The 22,339-nt window shown below is 51.9% G+C and overlaps 1 protein-coding gene across 1 annotated transcript; it reads right to left on the minus strand.

Annotated features, from left to right (window-relative positions):
- Window positions 1-18,192: 18,192 nt before the first annotated feature.
- LOC149337596 (uncharacterized) lies at window positions 18,193-20,893 on the minus strand. Its single transcript, XM_089554912.1, has 5 exons — window positions 20,516-20,893; window positions 19,509-19,728; window positions 18,793-18,929; window positions 18,554-18,618; window positions 18,193-18,447 (listed from the first exon to the last, which is right to left on the minus strand). Exons 1-5 carry the CDS (start codon window positions 20,786-20,788, stop codon window positions 18,366-18,368), a joined length of 777 nt encoding a protein of 258 aa, XP_089411038.1. The 5' UTR covers window positions 20,789-20,893; the 3' UTR covers window positions 18,193-18,365.
- Between the last annotated feature and the right edge of the window lie 1,446 nt (window positions 20,894-22,339).

Consider the following 22,339-nt stretch of genomic DNA (forward strand, 5'->3'; position numbering starts at 1 on the left):
AAATCTTCTGCTTTCGGGGGTATTTATGTTTACAGGTAACCTAACCTTGAGAGTGTTCATCAGCGCCACCCACGTTCATAAGCGGCGGACGTAGAACGTCCTGAGTTACCGCAGGTGTGACGTAGAACGTCATCGAACGGAGAGGGTGAAAGCTGCGTGAGAACTCTCTTATGCTTCCTATGGCGTCAAGGCTGCCAGAACCGAGGCCCTCGCTAAGCAATTAAGCAAACAAGGGAAGGGGAATGAGGGGCTCGTTATAAATATGAAAGAAGCCAACAGCCACAGAAACCAAGGGGCACAGGGGATTTTTTTTATTTATTTATTTATTTTGAGGTGATGATCAATTTAGAATATTACTGGACATGTTATCGCTTAAAGCTAATTGATTAGAAAAGCAGAAGAAAAAACAACCACTGCCGCCGGTGGGATCCGAACCCACGACCTCCGAATTACGCGTCCGGTGCTCTACCTCTGAGCTACGGCGACGGCTGTCAAATCTTCTGCTTTCGGGGGTATTTATGTTTACAGGTAACCTAACCTTGAGAGTGTTCATCAGCGCCACCCACGTTCATAAGCGGCGGACGTAGAACGTCCTGAGTTACCGCAGGTGTGACGTAGAACGTCATCGAACGGAGAGGGTGAAAGCTGCGTGAGAACTCTCTTATGCTTCCTATGGCGTCAAGGCTGCCAGAACCGAGGCCCTCGCTAAGCAATTAAGCAAACAAGGGAAGGGGAATGAGGGGCTCGTTATAAATATGAAAGAAGCCAACAGCCACAGAAACCAAGGGGCACAGGGGATTTTTTTTATTTATTTATTTATTTTGAGGTGATGATCAATTTAGAATATTACTGAACATGTTATCGCTTAAAGCTAATTGATTAGAAAAGCAGAAGAAAAAACAACCATGTGCCGCCGGTGGGATCCGAACCCACGACCTCCGAATTACGCGTCCGGTGCTCTACCTCTGAGCTACGGCGACGGCTGTATATATATATATATATATATATATATATATATATATATATATATATATATATATATATATATATATATTCTCGCTAATATGAAAACTTGTTTTTGAGGAAATGAAATGACGCAGTAACTGTCTCACATATCACGGTGGACACCCGAGCCAAGCTGCAAGGGAGTGCGGGGAAACGAACGGAGAGGAACTGCCACAGTGATGTCGATCACATGGGGACCTTTAACGTGCACTGACATCGCACAGCACAAGGGCGCCTTGTTGCGTTCCGCCTCCATCGAAATGTGGCCGTCGCGGTCGGGTTCCAGACCGAGTACTCCTGCTCGGTGGACGAGCGCCTTAACCACTGAGGCCCCGCGGCGGGTGATTTTGCGTTTCGCCTTTATCGAAACGCCGCCGCCACGATTGGGTTCTAACCCAACGCGGTTGGGTTCGAGCATTCCAGTGTGTAACTGGAGAATAAATTGAATTGAACCCGGGTACTCGAGCTCAATAGAGCGCCTTATCGCGGTGGGTCCTCGCTAATATGAAAGTTTGCTTTTCGGACATTGGATGGAGAACACTGAGTGACCAAACCTAAGAGCTGTATAAATTTTGTTCGTGTTAGTGGACACCACTCATCTTCACATAATCTTCCCGGCACTATTAAAATGTTGCCCGCCCCTTCGGTAGCGACCGTAGCGACAAACGCGGGAACGCATTTTGAATTATGGCCCGTGCGCAATTGGCAGTATTCCTCGTTTTCGCGCTTACGGGGTTCGGCCTCAGGCTGCGTCTCGCTTCGTGATTCCCCTTCCCATATGAGTGTGGACGCTTACCATGAGGTACTATCAGCAATGAATGAATTAAACGCAAACAAGAAAACTGAGGTGGAAACACAAAAACAACAACATATTAGCTCCTGGGTTAGAAATACAAGCGAGGTTCAATAACACATCTAAAGAAGAGTCTTCGTGCCTTCAAAATTAATATAGTAGGAGCTAGTATAGACCTCAGCCCGGCTAAGAGCCGCGTATTTTGCAGTCCGTGGTTCGGTTGTCTTGTTCGCGTTTCATTTCTTGCTAATAGCACGCTCGAGCAGTGGCCCCGTGAAAGCGCGGCAAAGCTCGTCGCTCCAATCACTAAGCAGTGATCTGCGTAGAAGGATGGCATATGAAGGCCTCCTAAAGAGAAAGCTTCAGTGCAGGTTTTATTTCGTGCTTAGCAGGGCAGGACATCGCAGTGTTTCCATCGCGAACCCGGGTACTCCGACTCAGTAAACGAGTGCCCTATCAGCACAGGGTGGTTGTCATAAATTGGCGAGTTGAAAGGCGATGGCGCTTCAGGTATTCCCACGTGGAGCACCTCTCACACCGTTAATGAGCCGTGCTTCGAGGCACGTACAACGATAAATGAAGGAGCAGTACCTCCTCACTGGCCACCTCAACTGCGCCGTGAGGAAAGGGAAGAAGGTGAAAGAAGAGTAGTACTATAGGGCTCGGGAAGAATTTCGACCACCTGTGTGGTGGTGGTGGTGAAAACGTTTAATTACTGAAATAAAGTTTGGGAGCCACAGAGTGGCCCCGCTACATGGTCGGCGTCCCTAGTCCGGGACACCGCATGACAATGCCCCGTCTCTAGCCCGTTTCACCAGAGCCCTTTGGGACTCAAGCGAGGAGCAGTTGAGAAGGGCAGTCTCCCATGCCTCTCTGGAAGGGGTAGGGGAAGGGGGGAGGTGGGGATTTTGAGTACATGCCCACACCATGTGGAAGATATCACAGGTCTCCCCACAGTGTGGGCATCGCCCATCCGTGTTAGGATCGTAATGCTTTAAGAATGCAGGACAGAGTAGAGTACCTGTCTGCAGGCGCCTTAAAGTTCGCTCCTCCGTCTTACTCAGCCCTTTTGCAGGGGCCGGGAAAAGGCGGTGGATGTCGCTATAATGCGTTATAATTTCCTTGAATCGCAGCAGCGGCTGGTTAGTCTCCGAGCCAGAAGAGCTGGGATGAGGATCCCGGTGAGTAAGCGCTCGGGCAGCCGCGTCAGCGGCCTCATTACCTCGTAAGTCCTGGTGGCCAGGAGCCCAAATGATTCTTTTGGGTGTTGGATCAGTGGCAGTCCTTCTTAGAATGCAAGCAGCTAAGGGGGTGATCTCCCCTGCCAAGTAATGATCACATGCTTTTCGGGAGTCCGTAATGATGATTCTCGAATTGGCGTGGGCGGCAGCAAGCGCTATCGCTACTTCCTCGGCTCGCATTGAATTCAGGGCTCGAAAAGAGAGTCCATCAACGTGCATTTCCTGGTGAACGACAGCGGCCGTGTAAAATCCCGTGGGCGATGGGCCTGCTACGTCTACATAATATACACCCGGTCGGGAGCCGTGTTGTCTCTCAAGAGCCCGAGCCCGCGCTTGTCGCCTGTTTACGTGCATGTCGGTGTCCATGTTACGGGGGAGCGGGGAGACCCAGAGCATATGGCGCCACAGTACTGGGATACGCTCCGCCTCCTCTGGAGTGCAGTCGTGTTGGATGTGTAAGCGGTTTAGCAGGCGGCGCCCAGGGGCCGTCTGCATGAGCCACGTGTATTGGTTCACGAGGTGGGCCTCCCGCAGCTCCTGGTAGGAGTTTAGCACCCCCAATGCCTTGAGTTTGGCATTAGAGGTAGTCACCGGGAGATCCAGGGCTCGCTTAGTTGCCTTTCGGATGACGGCGTCTATTCGCGCCTCGTCTTGCTTAGTAGTGCGGAGATATGGCACGGCGTAGAGGATCCGGCTAGTCACGAAGGCATAGACGAGCCGAAGCGCGTCCCTGCCCCTCATACCGCCCCGCTTGTTGGAAACGCGGCGGATCATGCGCCCTACCTGTTCGCCTAATCTCTTGAGTTTCAGAATGGTGGAGTCCGGTCTGAGTCTGTGGTGAATGAAAAGGCCCAGAATACGGAGCTCCTCCACCTCTCTAATAAGACCTCCTCACAGAGAGATGTGAATTGCTGTCCTATCCTTTGGGTTCGCTCTGACATGCAAAAGCTCTGATTTCGCTGGAGCACATTGGAGCCCACAGTCAATAGCATACGCATCGACTATGGAAGCGGCCTGCTGAAGGCGGGCCTCCATGTCCCCAAGGCTCCCCTCAGTGGTCCAAATTGTAATGTCATCTGCATATAACGCGTGTTGAATGCCTTCCACCCAGGCCAGTTGGCTTGGGAGGCGCATCATAGCTATGTTGAACAGGAGCGGTGATAACACCGCTCCCTGAGGGGTACCCCGTGTTCCCATCATGTATGGCCGTATTCCTCGCCCTCAGTCCAAAGAAAGGCCGGCGATTAGTCAAGAAATCTCTTACATACGCGTAGGCCCTAGCCCCACAATCGGTAGAACTCAAGTTGGCCAGGATGCTTCCGTGTTTAACATTGTCGAAAGCCCCTTTCAGATCAAGGGCGAGGATGGCTTTGTCATTGTGTTGCATAGTTGTGGGTCGTATTACATCCCTGTGCAGCTGGAGAAGGACATCCTGTGCAGACATGTGGGGGCGAAACCTGAACATGGTGACTGCAAAGAAGCCCTTACTCTCCAGGTATGGAGAGAGGCGATCCCGAACCATCGTCTCCATAAGCTTGCCCGCACATGAGGTCAGTGATATGGGCCTCAGGTTGTCCGTATTCACGGCCTTACCTGTTTTAGGGACCTGTGTGGGACGCCTCACATCACAGGGACCCGTTTAGCGTTTCGCTTTCATCGAAATGCGTCCGTCGCGGCCGCGTTCACACCATGGTGCTTCAGCTAAATAGCCGACCTCCAACCTTTCCATTAAGCGGTCGAAGTACGCCGCAAGTGCAGTACTCTCACCCTTTTAGAGCGCAGCTCTTTGGTGCCCGTTTCTGCGTTTCGCGGCGTCGCCGTCGGCGATGTCCGTTGTAAGCCTGTGTCACGCATCTCTATAGACACCCGTCACCCATTTGTAGAAGGAGGGAGGAAGTCGGAGTAAAAGAAGAAAGAGGGGCCGTAATGAAGAGAATGGAAATTGTATTTGAGGAAAGGAAATTACGCAGAATCTGTCTCACATATCTCGATGGGCACCCGTCATCCGTTCGTACAGGAAGGGAGGAAGTGGGAGTGAAAGAAGAAAGAGGTGCCGTAATGAACAAAATGAAAATTGTATTTGACGGAAGGGAATTACACAGTTACTGTCTCACACTCAATCCTCGCGCATGCGCAGTTGGGGCTCTCCGGGGCTGCGCGAAATCGCTCACACCTAGCGGAGTGTTACTTCCGCCACAAAAATTGGCATTGGCTTAGCTGTAGTTAAGCTTTGATATACAAGCGAAAAGGTTCAGTTACGCTCGGTTTGACGTCATGGCTATTGCAGTTCGCGCACAATGCACTGGGAGCACCACGATAACGGTGGAGGCGTTCTGCCGTCCACACACTGCCGGTGCGGAGGAGGAGGAAGAGACGCGCGTGTAGTGAATACGGTGCTTTGAGGAAGCAGCAGGAAGCTTTGTGATATTACTAATAGATGGGTATATGCTCGACTTGCTGCACCAATGCCTGGTTCTCAAAGACGTGGTTTCCGTGCAAGTATTTCGCGAGGTTGTCACAGCCGTGGAAGGCGTTACGAGCGAGAGGAACGGGATGTTCTCCCGCATAAGTGGTAATTACCGTTTGTCTTTATACGACATTAACGCCCCCCCCCCCCCGCCTGCCACCCTGGCAGGAAGCAGGTAATATTTGATCGTAAGAGTTCGCTCACCGTCTTCAGCACAAACGCATGTAGCCCACATCTCGCATCATTCACGTATCTATAACCACGATTCAGGCGTCCACTAAGCCAGGGAGCCAATTACGTGCTCTACGGCTTTTTACGCCGCGTTTCTGCCACAACGTAGTCAATGCCAACGCATGCAGCGCACACCTGTCACTACCGCCACCCGTCGCGGGCTCAGTGGTTAAGGCGCTCGTCTACTGGGCCGGAGTACCCGGGTTCGAAACCGAGCACGGCGGTCGCGTTTCGAAGGAGGCGGAATGCAAAAGGCGCCCGTGAGCTGTTGATGGCAGCGCACGTTAAAGATCCCCAGGTGGTCGGAATCATTCCGGAAACCTCCACAATGGCATCTCTTTCACTCCCACCTTCCTCCCTTCCCTACGGCGCGTTTCAGGTGTCCACCGAGGTATGTGAGACAGATACTGCGCATTTCCTTTCCTCATAAACCAATTTACCAATTTGCTGGTTACAATGGACAATGGCGGCGGCGACGCCGCGAAACGAAGAAACGGGCGTGAAAGAGCTGCGCTCTAAAAACGCCATAGAGGAGAGTTCAGAAATAAGGTAGACCACCCTGCTATTGGTCCAACAGTGGTTACGGCACTCGGCTGCTGACCCCAAAGACGCAGGTTCGATCCAGCCGCGGTGGTCGAATTTGGATAGGGGCGAAAATCGAGACCCGTGCCTTGTGTGATGTCAGTGCTCGTTAAATAACTCCAGGTGGTGAAATTTGGTGGTCAAAAATGGCTGAGGCTTAGCTTAGGTTAAGCCTAGTGAGATGCGAAACATATTGTCGGCGAGTTGCATATCGAGCACGCCGCTTGGCTAGACGTTCTTCACGCTCTTCATCAGTCTCTGTAGCACGCCGCAACTTTTGCTTCTCATTCCAACGAGCAGCGCTGCCTCCAGGAGGCATCTCTATCCCGTGTACGCTGTTACGTCTCGCCTTCGTCGTGGGGAAGACAACGACATGGCAGCAGCGAAACGCCGACAAACCCCGAGACGCGCGTTGGGTGAGCGCCTGGATTGACACGGAAGCCGCGTCCGTCTGCCCGGTTGAGCGAGCCTTTCCCGTACACCGAGTGTGAACGCGCGTTCGAAATGCGCGCGAACGCCGCTCATGGACATTCCGGCGTCTGCGCTACGTGGATGGCATCGTTCCCCTCTCCCAGCGCGTGACGACGGCGTGATCTCTCGGGAGTGAGTGAGTGCGTGTGTGTCTGTGATTGGTGCCAGTGAAACCCGGCCCCCATCTAGGGACCCTAGGGAAGGGAACTCTTAAAAAAGCCGGCAGCGGCACGGCCGAAGGGCTCTTTGTCTTTGAATGATCTCCTGATGAGCTGTCGTGATGCAGAGTTCCTGCAGCTCACTTGTAAATATTCCTGTATAAAGTCCTCTTTCATTGTCTTTTTCCAGCAGCCTCGTCTCAGACGTCCCTCATTCTCTCTCCGGCACACGACCATGCTACCTCGTCCTTAACAAACTGGTGGCAGCGGTGGGATGCTGCTACCTCATATGTAACAACGCCTAGCAGAGGCACGCGCACCCCCTTGTATACTGCCGCTCCAGCATCACGTGTTCACTACAGCGCACCTAGCGGCAGAAGCAGGAAACACATTTGTCGCGACGCCTCGCGCGACGGCGCGAGCTGGGGCCCCGTTTCTCCTATGTCGTTACGTCCCGCATCACGTGGTCCGCCTTGGTCGCGACGCCTCGCGCGACGGCGCGAGCTGGGCCCCCGTTTCTCATCTGCTGTGACGTCACGCACCACGTGGTCATCCTTGGTCACGACTATAGTGTTCTACCACACTATAGTCACGACGCCTCGCGCGACGGCGCGAGTTGAGCCCCCGTTTTTCATCTGCTGTGACGTCACGCATCACGTGGTATGACATGGAGGTCACGAAAGGTCTCTGGTAACGACACCGCCGCGCTCGAGGAGCTAGGTTGGGCTATTTTAGTATGCTTCGCATAAAAAGGTGGGCGTCCAAGGCCACGTTCCCAAGCAGGCGCTCGTCTGAGAGTGTCGTCATACACGGCTATTACCAGGCAGTGCAGGGAAGAAACCATGTCGTGATGGCTCTTGAGTACGCAAGAAACTAATGCACGGCGCTTAGAGCTGAATGAGACGCCTTCTCGCTGAACGCCGTGCCCGTTTTTGGCGAACCTCAACACCTGTGGACGCGCTACGCGCACACTAGACTAAGATGTAATAGACGTTTACGAACCACTCACGCAATACAAAACACATTCACATTGAAAGGAACAAAAATAAGCGCTATCATAAGGCGTGGCTCACATTCTGAGGAAGTCCCCCTGTGGTCGGTCGGGTCGCAATGCCGGCGCTGATTCTTTGTTCGAATAGGGCTAAGTCCGGCGCCACCACGTCGAGTCCTGGCTCGGTTCTGTCAGGCCAGCCCAGCACCGTCAGCATGACACGGCTGGCTCCCGAACTCATGGCCTCAGATTCGAACAGCTCGAACAGTTGGCTTGACCCGGCTAGTTCCTGAGGAAGCGACCACGGACCAAGGTAAGCCAGTAGTGTTGGCACGCCTCGACTGCTAGGCCTCAAAATCGAACGGCCTCTGGCTCGGCCGCACACGCTCGCTACCCTCGCGCACTGGCTCGCGCAGCATTGCCTTTCTCTCTCGTGCTTTCTGTTCTGAGTCCCCCCTCCCTATCCTTCTCCACGCGCATGCACGCGCTGCAGTGCTCTGCGTCTCCCTCACCTTCGCCTGCCCTCTGTCTTCTTTTGTTCCCATCTCTCCAACCCCGGCCCCTGGCGCAGTTGCGGCGATGCCACTTATATCGGGGAACAGTTACGTGCGCCAGTCGATTTTACGCAACAGCGCATACAGCTCGCTCGCTCGAAAAGCCGTCGATGGTGTTGACACCACGTGTTCCAAATAATCGGAACGACATAAAAAAATACCATGATATAGTAATTAATCAAAGCAATTTGTAATTGAAGAAAGGGCGACCCGCAGCGGCCGCCGCTAAGTGGTTAAGGCGCTCGTCTACCGAGCCGGAGTTCCCGGGTTCGAACCCGACCGCGGCGGCCACGTTTCGCTGGAGGCGAAACGCCAGAGGCGCCCATGTGTTGTGTTGTTGCTGTTGTTGTTGTGACTGAGAGAACGATGAAAAGGAAATTGCACGGGCCTGCCAACTGGCTCCAGCCGAACCACCACCGCTGCCACGTGCAGATAGAGGAGAGTTAAAAGTTCGGAGGAAAGAGAAAAAAGAAAAGAAAATACGTGCGTCGCAGCAACAACCGCGTCCGCCGGAGCGGACGCTGGCTGAAAAAACAGATAAGCGGCCGTAGCCGCGATTCGTGTAGCCCGCCCCCCACCTCCGCCCCCCCCCCCCCCATGTGCTGTTCGATGTCAGTGCACGTTAAATATATACAGATGGTCGAAATTATTCCGGAGACCTCCAGCACCACACCTCTTCGTTTCTTCTTCACTCCCTCTGCCCCTTCCCTTACGGCGCCGTTCAGGTGTCCACCACGTGACAGTTACTGCCTCATTTCCTTTCCTTAAAAGCCAGCTAACCAACCAAACAAGGAGTCCAAACGCGTCAAAATGCTGAGAATGAAAGCAGGATGCCTGGTGACGGTAAGAAAATTTAGTGTATTCGATCAACTAATTTCGAGAGGCGTCCTAGAGACACTCCGATCGATTTGTCAACCGGCCAAAGCGTCGCGCCGAACGCGCAATGGCGACTGCCTGGCAGCGCTGCAAGACGCTGTCCCGTTCCACTCTTAAAGATGAAGCTTTAGCGTCCACCAATATTACGCGACAGCATACACAATAGCTCGTTCGGTCAAAAAATTTGAAAGAGGATTAGCTTGCTTAAGCCCGGTATGTTGCGAAAGCAATAGCCCTGGCTGCGCCTGGTTTGCCTGGTGGTGTGTCTTGGCAGTGCTCTTAGTAAAGCTTATTTATGAAAGTTTTTTGGAGAACGCTGGCTCCATGCCGCCGGAGCAGACGTGTTCACATCGGCTCTGTCACTGCTAACCAATTACGCAGTGCTAATTGCCTCGAAACAAAGTTTTCCTTGCACCAATGTGTCCGTGAAGGCGAGCGGCATCGACCGATACCAGCTGACCCTAGAGGTGCGTTTTTCTTTGCCAAATTTTGTGACTTTTTCTATCGCTGCCGTGTGATAGAGTGCTAGGCCTAAGCTTGTCCCGCGGACGCTAGGCCCAGCACCGTCGCACCGGTCGCCGCCTGCCGCACTCCTCGGCGGCGGCCGAGATGGAGGCGTCCGTTACGACGAGGGAGGCGTCCGCTACGTCTACAATGATCGTGGACAACCAAATGTGCGTTCAAGTTCAACCGTACTCATCGGCGGCGTCCGAGATGGAGGCGTCCGTTACGACGAGGGAGGCGTCCGCTACGTCTACAATGATCGTGGACAACCAAATGTGCGTTCAAGGTCAAGGCAAAGAGATATCACCAGAGGAATACCACAACGACGCCGGATGGACGCTCGCGGGGGAACGCATGTCGAGGCTGCGCCAGCGTACCCCGACGGCGGCAAGCCTGACGGACCCGGCGGGAGTCAAACAAGCCCGAAATCGAAATTCCACAAGAACGTCAGAGCCTCGGCCATCAATGCACCACGCATGCCAGCCATGCCACTGGAAGAGAGCAAGATAGTCGTCAGACCCAGAGGGGGACTGGACATCGCCAGACCGGCAACACCACCGTGGCTGCGGCCATACTCGCCGCGGCCAAGATCACGAGCGAGGAAAGCGCCGCTGACACCATCTGCCCCAGCACGCAACAGAACATCATGGTCGTCAGTACACCGAACGAAGACAACGCGGCTAGGTACGATAAAATCCAGGAAATCTATATTCAAGACAACTCCTACGAAGTCAGCGCATATCGCACGGCTCCTCACGACACCGTAAAGGGCGTCATCAGAGGCATCCCCATCGATGCGAGCGCCGACGAGATAGATAGGAACATCGTCAACGAGAGAAACCCGCTAGCAGTGGGCGCAAAGAGGATCGGCAGCACGACCACCGCGATCGTGGTGTTCCAGGGACCCAAGGTACCGAACTTCGTCCGATACGGAGTCACCCTGATACCGTGCCGCCTCTACAGGAAACAGATCGACGTTTGCAAGCAGTGCGGCCGAGTGGGACACCGAAAGGACGTGTGCCCGACCCCCAATATCAAGACGTGCCTGGCCTGCGGACTCGCCAACCCCAAAGAAGACCATCGCTGTACCCCTAAATGTAAGCTGTGCGGGGACGAACACCCGACCGGAGACCGAACATGCAAGGCGAAATACAAGATCCCCTACGTAGTGCGCAAGCGACAATGGGAGCGCCGACAGGCCGAACGCCAGCTGCTGTCGGAGAGCGATTTCCCGCCACTCGACAAGCCGCCAGCTGCGGAAAAGTCAAGGACTCCATCAGAGAACCGCGCGCCAAATTCCAGAGCCAGCAGCTGCAAGAGAAGCCTCAGTAGGAAAAGGTCACCATCACGTGAGCGAGTCAGCTGGGCTGACGCAGCTAAAGGGAACAATATAAGGAACGCGCATAAAATCACCGAAGCCACGAAGAAAGACGATATAAACAAGATGCGAGAAGCCAACGAGACATTAAGACAAGAGAACGCGGCGCTGCGCACGACCATCAACAGCCTCACGAGAGAGATTGCCGAGATCCGTAAGTTGCTGCTATGCAACAACGAGCCTCCACAGAGACTCGCGCCAAGCACAAGCACGACCGACGAAACAACCATGAACACCCAGGAGACAGCCGTAGAGGAACCGGCACCTAAGAAGCGAGCCGTCGAGGCCACGCGCAAGCAAACAGAGAACAATCGAATCGACAACCCCGAGGCCAAATTCGAAGCGACGTTCACCAAACTCGAACAATTAATCACGGCGAACATCGCAGCAGTGACAGCAATGAAACAAACAATGGAGACCTACCAAGCCGAGAACACGAACAGATTCGCCTACATCGAAAGGACCCTACAGCCGATAGTGAGCCACCCGACGTTTGCGCCCCTCTTCGCGCAACATCCACCCAACCAGGGAACCGCGTACACACCAACGCAACCATGGCTGCCAACGCAACAACAGCAGCAGCCATAACAGCGTGGCAGTGGAACTGTCGCGGCCTCGGAAGGAAGAAGGCAGTCATCCAACAGCACATCGCACATGCCGCGCGCAAACCAGACGTGATCCTATTACAAGAAACGCTCACCGACGCACCGTCCCTGCCCAGCTACAGAGTGCACAAGGGCCAGCCCGACGGGAGAGGCCTGTGCACCCTGGTCACGAAAGGACTCACGTTCATTGAGCACGAGCTGCAAAGCAATATCAAGATCGAGCGCACACTCACCGAAATCATCTCGGGCAAGAAGAGAAAAGGAAGCATTTTTCTGCTCAACATATACAGCAACCCATCGCAGAGAAAACAGAGATTCAAAACAATACTACACAGAGCCAGCACCGCGGCAGGCCGCAACACGCTAATCGTCTGCGGCGACTTCAACGCGATGAACCCAGCCTGGGGCTACAACAAGTACACAGCAAAGGGCCGCGACCTGTACCAAGACGCCATGGAACTCGACTTCACCCTCATCACGGACCCGGCGCACCCGACGAGAATCGGTAACTCTGTGTCCCGGGACACCATTCCGGACCTCACGTTCGTCAAGAACGACGTCCGGGGTGCGATCACCTGGCGAAACACGGGAACCGACCTCGGCAGCGACCACACCATCGTGGAAATCAGCATACCGGAACACAACGACACCAGCATCAAAACACACAGATGGGTAGACTGGGATGCCTTCCGAGACGCCAGAAGCCAGAAGACAGACGCTGACGGCGAGATCGAAGACATAGAGACGTGGACGGCCGAAATCACCAAGAGCGTACGCGACGCGACCAAAGAAATTGAAACGGACGCTGCGATTGATAAAGTAGACAGCCGGCTAGCGCATCTCATCGAAGCCAAGCAGTCAATACTCAGTCGCTGGAAGAACCAACGGCTCAACCGCAGACTCAGAAAGAAGGTGGCGGAGGTCAACCGAGCGATCGAGGAGCACTGCCGCGCTCTATGCACGCAACAGTGGATCGAGATCTGCAACGCGGCAGACGGGCAGATGCATAGCGGGAAGACGTGGAACCTGCTGCGGCACCTGCTCGAACGAAACCAAGACCAAGTCGCACCAAAGGGACAGACTCGCCAAGCACATACATCGGGCTGTCTCGGTACAGGGCGCCGATGCAGTCACCAGGCGCATCAATGACAAATACCTGCCCACTACGCCCACCGAACAACACGCGCCGTACGGCGGCCTACCCAACGCGAAGCTCGATCGTGACATCGACGTCGAGGAGGTCCGCGCGGCCCTGCACGCCCTCAACAGCCGGTCGGCAGCTGCCCCGGACGTCGTCACGAACAAGGCGCTCAAGAACCTCGACGACAGCTCGATTGAGAACCTCGCAAAATACTTCAACAAGTGCTGGAGGGCGGCCGCGCTACCAAAGCAGTGGAAGGCAGCCAAGACTATCCTGATACCCAAGCCGGGGAAGCCACCGGACACGGACAACCTTCGGCCCATCTCGCTCACGTCCTGCGTGGGCAAGGTGCTGGAGCACGTCCTGCTCAACAGGTGGCAAGACTACCTGGAACGAGAAGGGCTGTATCCGGCCACGGTGATCGGCTTTAGACAGCACCTCAGCACGCAGGACGCGATGCTGCAGCTCAAATACCAAATCATAGACAATGGCGGCAGCGCCCGCGACAACAAGGCAATCCTGGGTCTCGACCTAAAGAACGCCTTTGATAATGTGAAACACTCGGCGATTATGTCCCAAGTCTCTAAGCTCAACATGGGCGAAAGATCCTACAACTACATCAAGGACTTCTTCACGGACAGGACCGCCCAGCTACGAGCAGGCGACCTACAAACGCAAGAGAAGAAGCTCGGGAGCACCGGCACACCGCAGGGATCGGTCATTTCGCCGATGCTGTTCAACCTGGTAATGATCGGAGTGGCCGAGAAGCTCGCGAACATCGAAGACGCCAGGCACACCATCTACGCGGACGATATCACACTGTGGGTGACCGGCGGCAGCGACGCCCACATCGAGGGCGCTCTGCAAGCCGCCGTCGACGCGATAGAAGACCACCTGGAAGGCACCGGCTTGAGATGTTCGCCGAGCAAATCGGAGCTCCTCATACTCCCACCTACCAACAATGGCAGATGCAAGGCCAGACAACGCGAATGCGAAAAAATCAGAATCGTAACCAAATCTGGCAACGTGATCCCGAGGTCAGCAAAATCAGGATCCTAGGCATGGTCATCGAAAAGCATGGAAGAAACGGCGAAACCATCGCCCGTCTCACGGCAAAAGCGGCCAACGCTATGCGACTCCTCAAAAGAGTCACTTCCCGGAAGGCTGGCATCAGAGAGGAGAGCCTAATCAGGCTCGTCCAATCCTTCGTCATCAGCCACGTCGCGTACGTTGCAATCTACCATAGATGGCTGCAACACGAACGCAACAAAATTAATGTAATCATCAGGAGAGCGTACAAGGCGGCGCTGGGCCTGTTCGAGTCCACGAGCACGACCCGCCTCTTACAACTCGGGATCCACAACACGCTTGATGAAATAGCCGAAGCGCAACGGACCTCTCAACAGGAGCGGCTGTCCACGACCAAAGCCGGGAGGAAAATACTGGACGACCTGGGAATAGGACACTTAAACGACGCGGAGACGAAGCTCCCCGTCCCCGAAGAGGTCCCACGCCAGACCAGAATCGACCCCATAGGGAACCCAAGCTCAAGTTTGGCGGCGCGACGACAGCGCCGCGCCTCCTATGGTGGCCACCCGGAGAGGCTATTGGGAAGGAGCGCGGCAGACGCTGCCGGTTTGACAGCGGCGGCGGCGCACGTGCACGCGTGCTGTTCAGTCCGGCTGGGGCGCAGCGTAGTCTCCGCGTGGCTAGTTTTGTGCGCTGCATCGACAAGGGTGTTGAAGCGGAATTTTTGCAATGGCAGAAACGGCCCAACGAAAACAAAAGCGAGGTCCGAAGTACTGCTGTGTCGTGGGTTGCCACAACAGTGCAGACAACACCAAAGATCGCGATCCGCCTGTGAAACTGTACCGATTCCCAGGCAGGTGGTACGAGAAAGAAAGGAGACAAGCCTGGATCACCGCTGTAAGGAGAGTCAAGTAAGTCATGACAGCCCTCTCTCGTTTTCTGCTTTGACCGTGGCAGCTAATCGTTTTTGTTTGTTAGCGCGACGCATCTCGATATCGAGATCGCTGCCTTCTCACAGCACGTGTGTGTGAAAGCCAAGTTACGGTGGCATGTTGAGGCGTTTTTAATCAGCTTTTTTTTATTAACGTAGCCGTCATTGTTGAAATTCACACTTGCACGCGCTCGTTGCGCTGTTAATTTAATTCATTTGAACTACGTACGTTGTCAAAGGTTTGACGCCGCGATTTGCGCATCAGGCAAGCATCTTTCTCGCGTCTGAACAGACTGCTTTAAATTTCAACAAACTTGGACATTGTTTTGCTAGTTCAATTTGCTGTGCCTCTTTATTATGGCAGCATTTTATGTTCTGTATGTTACTACCATTATATATACTACTACCATATCGAATGCTTAGGAGCTCGGCGGCTCTGTTATTTGCCACCTTCGGAGCTTGAGCAATTTTCATTCATTTGTTCATGTGTGCGCATTCGTTTCTATGTTTTCGTGTGTCTTTGTGTGCATGCATGTGCGTGAGTACGTGTGTGTCTTGGCGGTGGATAAGAGAGAATGCTGTTCTTTCTTGTGCAGTCCCGATGGAACTCAGTGGCTGCCAAAAGAACATACGCGAATTTGTAGCGCACATTTTGTGGGCAACAGCAAGAGTGACATCAGCCAACATCCCTCCTACATCCCAACCATTTTTCCACCTATCTACAGAAAAAAGGCACCTGATCGGGAAAGGGCGCAAAGGTATGAAACCAAAAATGTGACACTGCCAGTGGAAGTCACAAGCTTATGTTTTCAAGTGTGTTCTGTTGTTTACCTGCTTTATGAAATTGCGGTCCAATCATAATATGATCATTAGATGCATTCTCATGTATTTAGTGACTACATTTCATGGCAAGTTTGTTTGCAGCCTGCAGAAGACTCAATTAGTAACCTAGAATTTTGATTGTGCAATGCAGACACGTTTCAAGAAGGAAATCTCATCCAAACAGCTTGTTGCAAAAGATGAGCATCCATTGCAAAGTGCAGCCGATGAAGCAAAAATGCAGGTGCTGGAAGCCTCCGTTCTGGACGATGTGCATCGTGACTTGAGCCCAATGGATTTCAGTGATGCACCTCTGGAAACAAGTACAACTACCTCTTTGCTCAACGACACGAGTGATTCACATTCTTTGGAGCTTTTGTGTGGTGCAGGACAAGAAAGTCATTCTACAGCGAAAAAGACGGACGCTGTAAGGACACCTTTTAATTTTGGGCTCCTGTTTAGTCAGTGTAAATATAGCTGACAGTAGTGCAACATACATTTGCTTTTAATAGTGTCCTTTCAATTTCCCCAAAGAATACAGAAAATTTGTCTAAATACCTCTACATATCCTTTGTTTGATTTTTTTCAGACAAGCCAGACAGAAGAATGTGCAACTTCAGGAAAGCTAACTATACTTCTCTCAGCAACAAATGGCACTGAAGCTTCTACTCAAGTCATGCACACAGAAATGACTCACAAGGTGAGATGATGCAGCTGTTGTTCTTTATCTGTTCTGTTGAACTGTGGTGCTGTCTTGCTGTAGCACCCCACTTTTGTTTTTCTCCAGTTTACTTGCATTATTGGGCAATGTTCATTTTTATCTTCCTTTCCTGCATCACTTTTTTTAAATTTTACAATGGCTATGCTGATTTTCGCTTTAGAATGAACTTGTTTATCTCCTTGAGAGTACAAATGTTACTTTCTCTTTGTTATTCATTTTACCTTAGTGTGGTTCCTTTTTCATTTCATCGTTCTGTATGTTTATTCTATCCTGAAGGTTGCAAGCACAGATGGAAATTGGAAGCGGAAATGCGGATTTTATGGCTTTCATTCCTTAAAGGAAAAGGAAGAGGCACTGCAAGATATGTGCGGTGTGACGCTGCCAGTTTTCTGCCTTCTTCTGAACTTGTTGCCAGCACCACAGTACAGGCGCAATGCGATGTCAAGGGAAGACAAGCTATGCTTGTTCCTTGGCAAGCTACGGCTTGGGATAACGTACAGTGCCTTGGCCGCTATGTTCAGTGTTACAGCCACAACAGCATCAACTGTGTTTAGAAAGACGCTTGATATTCTAAGCATTGCCCTGAAAGAGTGGGTCTTTATGCCTTCCAGGGAAGTAATCAAGCTGTGTTTGCCTCCCCCATTCAAAGAAAATTATCCAAATTGCACCCTAATAATAGATTGCACCGAGCTCCGCACAGAAACACCGTCTAATCCTAATTGCCAACACGTGTTGTATTCACATTACAAAGGAGGATACACGCTCAAAATTTTGATCGGCATAATTCCTAATGGAATGATAAGTTTCATTTCTAAATGTTATGGAGGACGGCATACAGACTCTTTCATAACACAGGACTCCGGCTTCCTGCAGCTTATCAAACCAGGGGACTTAGTTTTAAGTGACAAAGGATTCCCGAGCATACGGACAACTGTAGAGGGTAAAGGTGCAGTGCTGCTTATGCCTCCTTTTAATTCAGGGGGTGGACAGCTGTCTGAACAAGACATGGAAAAGACATGCAAGATTGCGTCTGTGCGAATCCATGTGGAAAGAGTTATTCAAAGGCTGAAGATATATCATATTCTAAGCAACAGAGTACCACTAAGCCTGGTCCCACACATGAACAAAGTGGTTTCAGTGTGTGCTGCCCTTGTAAACATGCAAGCACCAATAATTCAGAAGTAGCACTGCTTGGTTTGCTGTGGCATCCATAAATTGGTTTGTAGGCATAGATTGCATTTGCAAAAAGATGAAAATTTAAAGGAAAACTAGTTCTGCAGTTTCATATTAACACACTGTGACTTGATAACTGCAACTATGTGCACTTCAGCCAATAAATGGGTTCTTCAATCACACCACTGTTTTTTGTCTGAATTTTATTTTTTAGTGAGAAGCCCTGTGATAGTTCTGTAATGTGTTATTCTACAAGCAAAATATACATGTAAAAGAGGCAATAACAGGACTGAAAACCAAACGGCAGATATATGTCAGTTGAAGTATGCACAGCAATAAGTTTGATTTCAGGCAAGGATCGTGCATCAGTCCATAAATATAGAGCATAGAATCCTACAATAAATGCAGAACCAATAACTTGAAATAAAAATACTCCATCTTGGGGATCAGTTCCCACAGAAAAGCCTCGTCCCGAGTTACTTTCACTATAACTGCGTGTTTCGGGCTGTAGACATATAAAATGGCCCACTGCAGGTTCAAAACATACATCTGGACTTGTATTTGTGTGTAATAAGTATGTGTGGTTCTCAGCACAATCACATCTCCATTAAACATTAAGTAGGGGAGCAAGCTTCGCCTTTCTTTATAGTCGATGAATGGTTCTTCGTTGTATTTGAATGTGCACTTGATTTCAATCAACACAGTTTCACTGCCAATTTTTGCGAGTCCATCTGGGCTGCAACACAGTCATGGCTGCTGTGGAAGCACGAGTCCTGCCTAGAACATGAATAATTGAGATTAGTGCTTGAGTTGAAATGTACAACAAAGAGGAAACTGAGCATGCCAGGAATAACTCCTGATGTAAACTGGTAAGTGAAGTCACCTGCACAATATGGGTGCCAAGCTTTCGTTGGAGCTCTTCTCGTGCTGTGGCTTCTGTCTTGATGCCTAGTAAAACACATTTACATGTTTAACTTAAGAGCAAATAAACAGCAAATAAACTGTGAACATCACGGTTTATGTCCAAGCTTGTGGCAGCACAAGTGAATTTAGTGTTGGAATGCCATAACTAAGCACTCCAAATGTTTCTTTAAACAATTTTTTGTGCTGTTGGAAACATACCGTAGCGCATTGCAGCACTTGTGTATGATGATGTTCTGCAAAGGCTAATAGCAGCTCTCTCCAATCCTTCATTCTTTTTTGTGCGTATGGCATGTGCTTTCGTGCTGCTGATGCGAAGTCGACGTTCTTCATGCCATCTGAAAATTGGCAAATTTGAAAATATGAGTCAACAGAATGTATATGAAATGTGTCGCCTACCTTTTACTGCACTTTAGTTTCATACTGTGAGCAGTTTGCTTGGCCTATGGTGTGGAAGCCCATGTCACGTGGTGCTTCTTTCAGTACTACTTTTGTTTTGTACATATGCGCCCTTTCACGGTCCATTTTGCTAACAAACTCTTTTACTTCAGTTGTTTTGTCATCGAGGACATTAAGATACCTGTAAACAGGCCGGTGCGACATTGACTGCAGTAAATCCTCTAGGATTTCCTTTTCCACAGTTTCTGAGACTTTGTCAACAATGTCATCTAGCAAGGTCGCACAAATGACATCTTCAGCGCTTCGATATTGCAGCTCCAATATTTCTCTCAGTGGACACACCATGTCCGGATAGCTGAGAATGATATTTGGGTCAGCTGCATGGTTTGGTATCAGGAACCCTGCTGCCCTGTCCTGTTATGGAGAATGAGACAAGGGGTAAGGAAGGTAACGATTCACTCATAAAATGGAAACTGCCGTTTAAAGGTGTGGCACATCGGATGCCTAAATATACTTACGGGGGAAGAGGTCCAAAACATCCTCTTCTAAGCGCCTCTTGGGCTTTCCGCTCGGTTTTCCCCACTTCTGGGGCTCGCTGGTGCATGAATTTACTTCGTGGTCGTTCACATGGAGGCACACCGCAGCTGCGTGCTTGCAGTTAGCTGTAATTCCAGCTTTGCAGGAGCATCGCCCCTCTCGAACAAGCAGCTCCTGCTTTTCCTGGCACGACCACGACAGCTATGAGAGTCAGAAATAAAAGTGAGACAGCGTAGACGCTTGCCGTCTTCTTAAAGAAGGCTTCCTCCCGAAACTTCCCTCTACAAATTTTCAGCTACATGTCATGTGGCACGGTGTACATTTTTTCAGCTAACTCCGTCTGCCCCTCCCACACTATTCCGTGCGCGCGTACAAAGCTAAAATTAAGGCGAAAGATTTGGTTAAAGGCTTCATTATTTAAAACACCCAGTACAATGTTGTGAGTGCGTTTTTATGCCAGCGTAATTACGCGAACGCTCCGCGCGCTCGATACCACAGCTACGACAGCGCGCCTCTAGCTCGGCACCCCTCACGCTGAACATCGCGTTCGCGGAGCAGATTTTACGTATTTAAGTCTGTAAATCTAACAATCGCGAACAAAAAAATAAAGTGCAGGCATGACATTGCAACTGAAAGAACAACGAGCCACCGAGAAAAAAAGGCGAACAATATGTGTGGCTTCTGAGCGCTTACGTCCAGCTGCCTCCCAGCCAAGTCAGCGGGTGATGTTCTAAGGGATGGAGTATGTGTGTCTCGTACTGTCCCATGCTTTATAGCGGGTATTATGGTTTGGCCGCAAAGAATTTCTTCCCCATGACGCAAACGTCGTTCCCGAAAGTGCGCGATTAATTTCTTCAAAAATGACATGTGGAAACAACTCATTCCTATATGCATTTTGACAACGGAGAACTTCAACCGAGTGCACCGCTTCGTTTCGTAGCTAGTGCTTATAAAAACGTTCAGTTATTTGAGCATATAACAAATGGACAGGCTCAAGGTTCACGTCGTACACAACGTTGTCGCTGACTTGTGACACGCATTTTCCATTCAATCGGGCTTCGTTGTTTTCAATTACCTGCTCTACGGAGAACACATGGCTTAAGAGCCTTTCACCTTTGATTAGGTTCGCTTTCCTGAAATAGTTGTCGAGCTGGCATATCTTTTTGAACCCGCACTGCAGCCGGATCATTGCGGCGCGCGACAGAAGCAGCGCGAGACGTCTGCACGTGCGCGGAAGCGAGAGAGCGAAAGGAGAAAGCATGCACGGGAGCCCAGGTGGAGCGCCACGTCTATCCCCAGTTTCTTTTTTTCTGCCAGAGATGGCGCTCCCTGTCAAGAGCAGCAGCGCCGCTCGACGTTGCTTTGGGTCCCTATACCCAAGAACATGAACCCCGAGTATAACAAGGAAAGAAGAGCGGCGAGGGCCAAGGCTCTCATCGACCTGCACGCCAACGACGAGCACGCGCGGTACGTGGACGCGGCCGAATACCAACGGAACGCCTTCGCAGCGGTCGTCATAGAGGCGTCGACCGGCGCCACGAGGACGGCAGCGAGCGTGAGAGGCGCCGGAGCGGAACAAGCAGAGGAGGTGGCCATCGCCCTGGCCATCGCCGACGCAGACTGCTACACGGTGCTGAGTGACTCGAGACAGGCGGTGCGAAACTTCGCCAAAGGCCAAGTCTGCAGGGAGGCCGAGCGCGTACTACGAGCGACTAAACTGCAAGACAGAAGAGTAAGAATCAAGTGGTTTCCGGCGCACGCGGGCGACGCGTCGGAACGCAGTGCGAACCACAATGAGACGGCACACGCAGCGGCGCGAGCGCTAACCAACCGCGCCCCGGCAACACACCGTCCGACGTGGTTCGGAGCCAAGGACCGCATGACCGACTACAGCGAAATCACGAAGGCCTACCGCCTGGCTCGCAGGACTCTCCCACCCCCGCACCCGAGGCTGAGTCGAGCGGAGGCGGTACTACTGAGACAGCTCCAGACCGGATCGCTACCGAGCCCGGGACTGATCCATCGCATGTACCCCGAGACCTACCCGACCGATACGTGTAGAGTCTGCCGGAGGGAGCCGGCAGATCAGACGCACATCTTGTGGGACTGCATCAGAAATCCAAAGGAAGCAAGATCAGGAACAATCCCTCCGCGGCTGGAGGCAGCAGCGAAGAGCAACGACCATGACCAACAGCTATGGGCCGTCCAGCAGGTCCTCGGAGCGCTCGAAAGGCAGGGACCCAGCGAGCCGGCAACGGCGAGCGGAGACCCGCGCCTAGTAACGGTACAGTTTCTAGTACACTGTAGTAACGGCAGCCTCGTAGACGACGTAGGCCCTCGTCGGGGCGCGCGAGCGCCCAACTGCAGGCACAAATAAAGTTTACTCCAATCCAATCCAATCCTATGAAAGTTTTGCCCATTTATTTTACATGGCATTATACTCACCACGCGAGGGCCACCACGTGCTGGGAGATTTATGCGTGCCTCGGTCGCCAAAACGGACGGCTGACGCTAACAGATGATTGTCTAGAAGCTTCCCTCCTCTTTCACTCCCACTTCCTCCCTTCCTGTAGGGTGCGGTTCGGGGGGTCAACCGAGATGACAGAGAATTTCCTGTCCTCAAAAAGCGTTGCGTTCAAAGGGCAAGGCATCGCGCCGAACAGGTGGTGGCGTTCCTCCCTTCCTGTGGTTCGGGTGTCCACCGAGATGACAGAGAATTACTGCGCCATGCCTTGCCCTTTGAACGCGCCGCTTTTTGAGGAAAGAAAATGACGGAGTAATTCTCTGTCATCTCGGTGGACACCCGAACCGA

The sequence above is a fragment of the Amblyomma mixtum genome, chromosome 7 (assembly GCF_055824585.1).
Source record: "Amblyomma mixtum isolate Tamu chromosome 7, ASM5582458v1, whole genome shotgun sequence".
NCBI classification, from domain to species: domain Eukaryota; kingdom Metazoa; phylum Arthropoda; class Arachnida; order Ixodida; family Ixodidae; genus Amblyomma; species Amblyomma mixtum.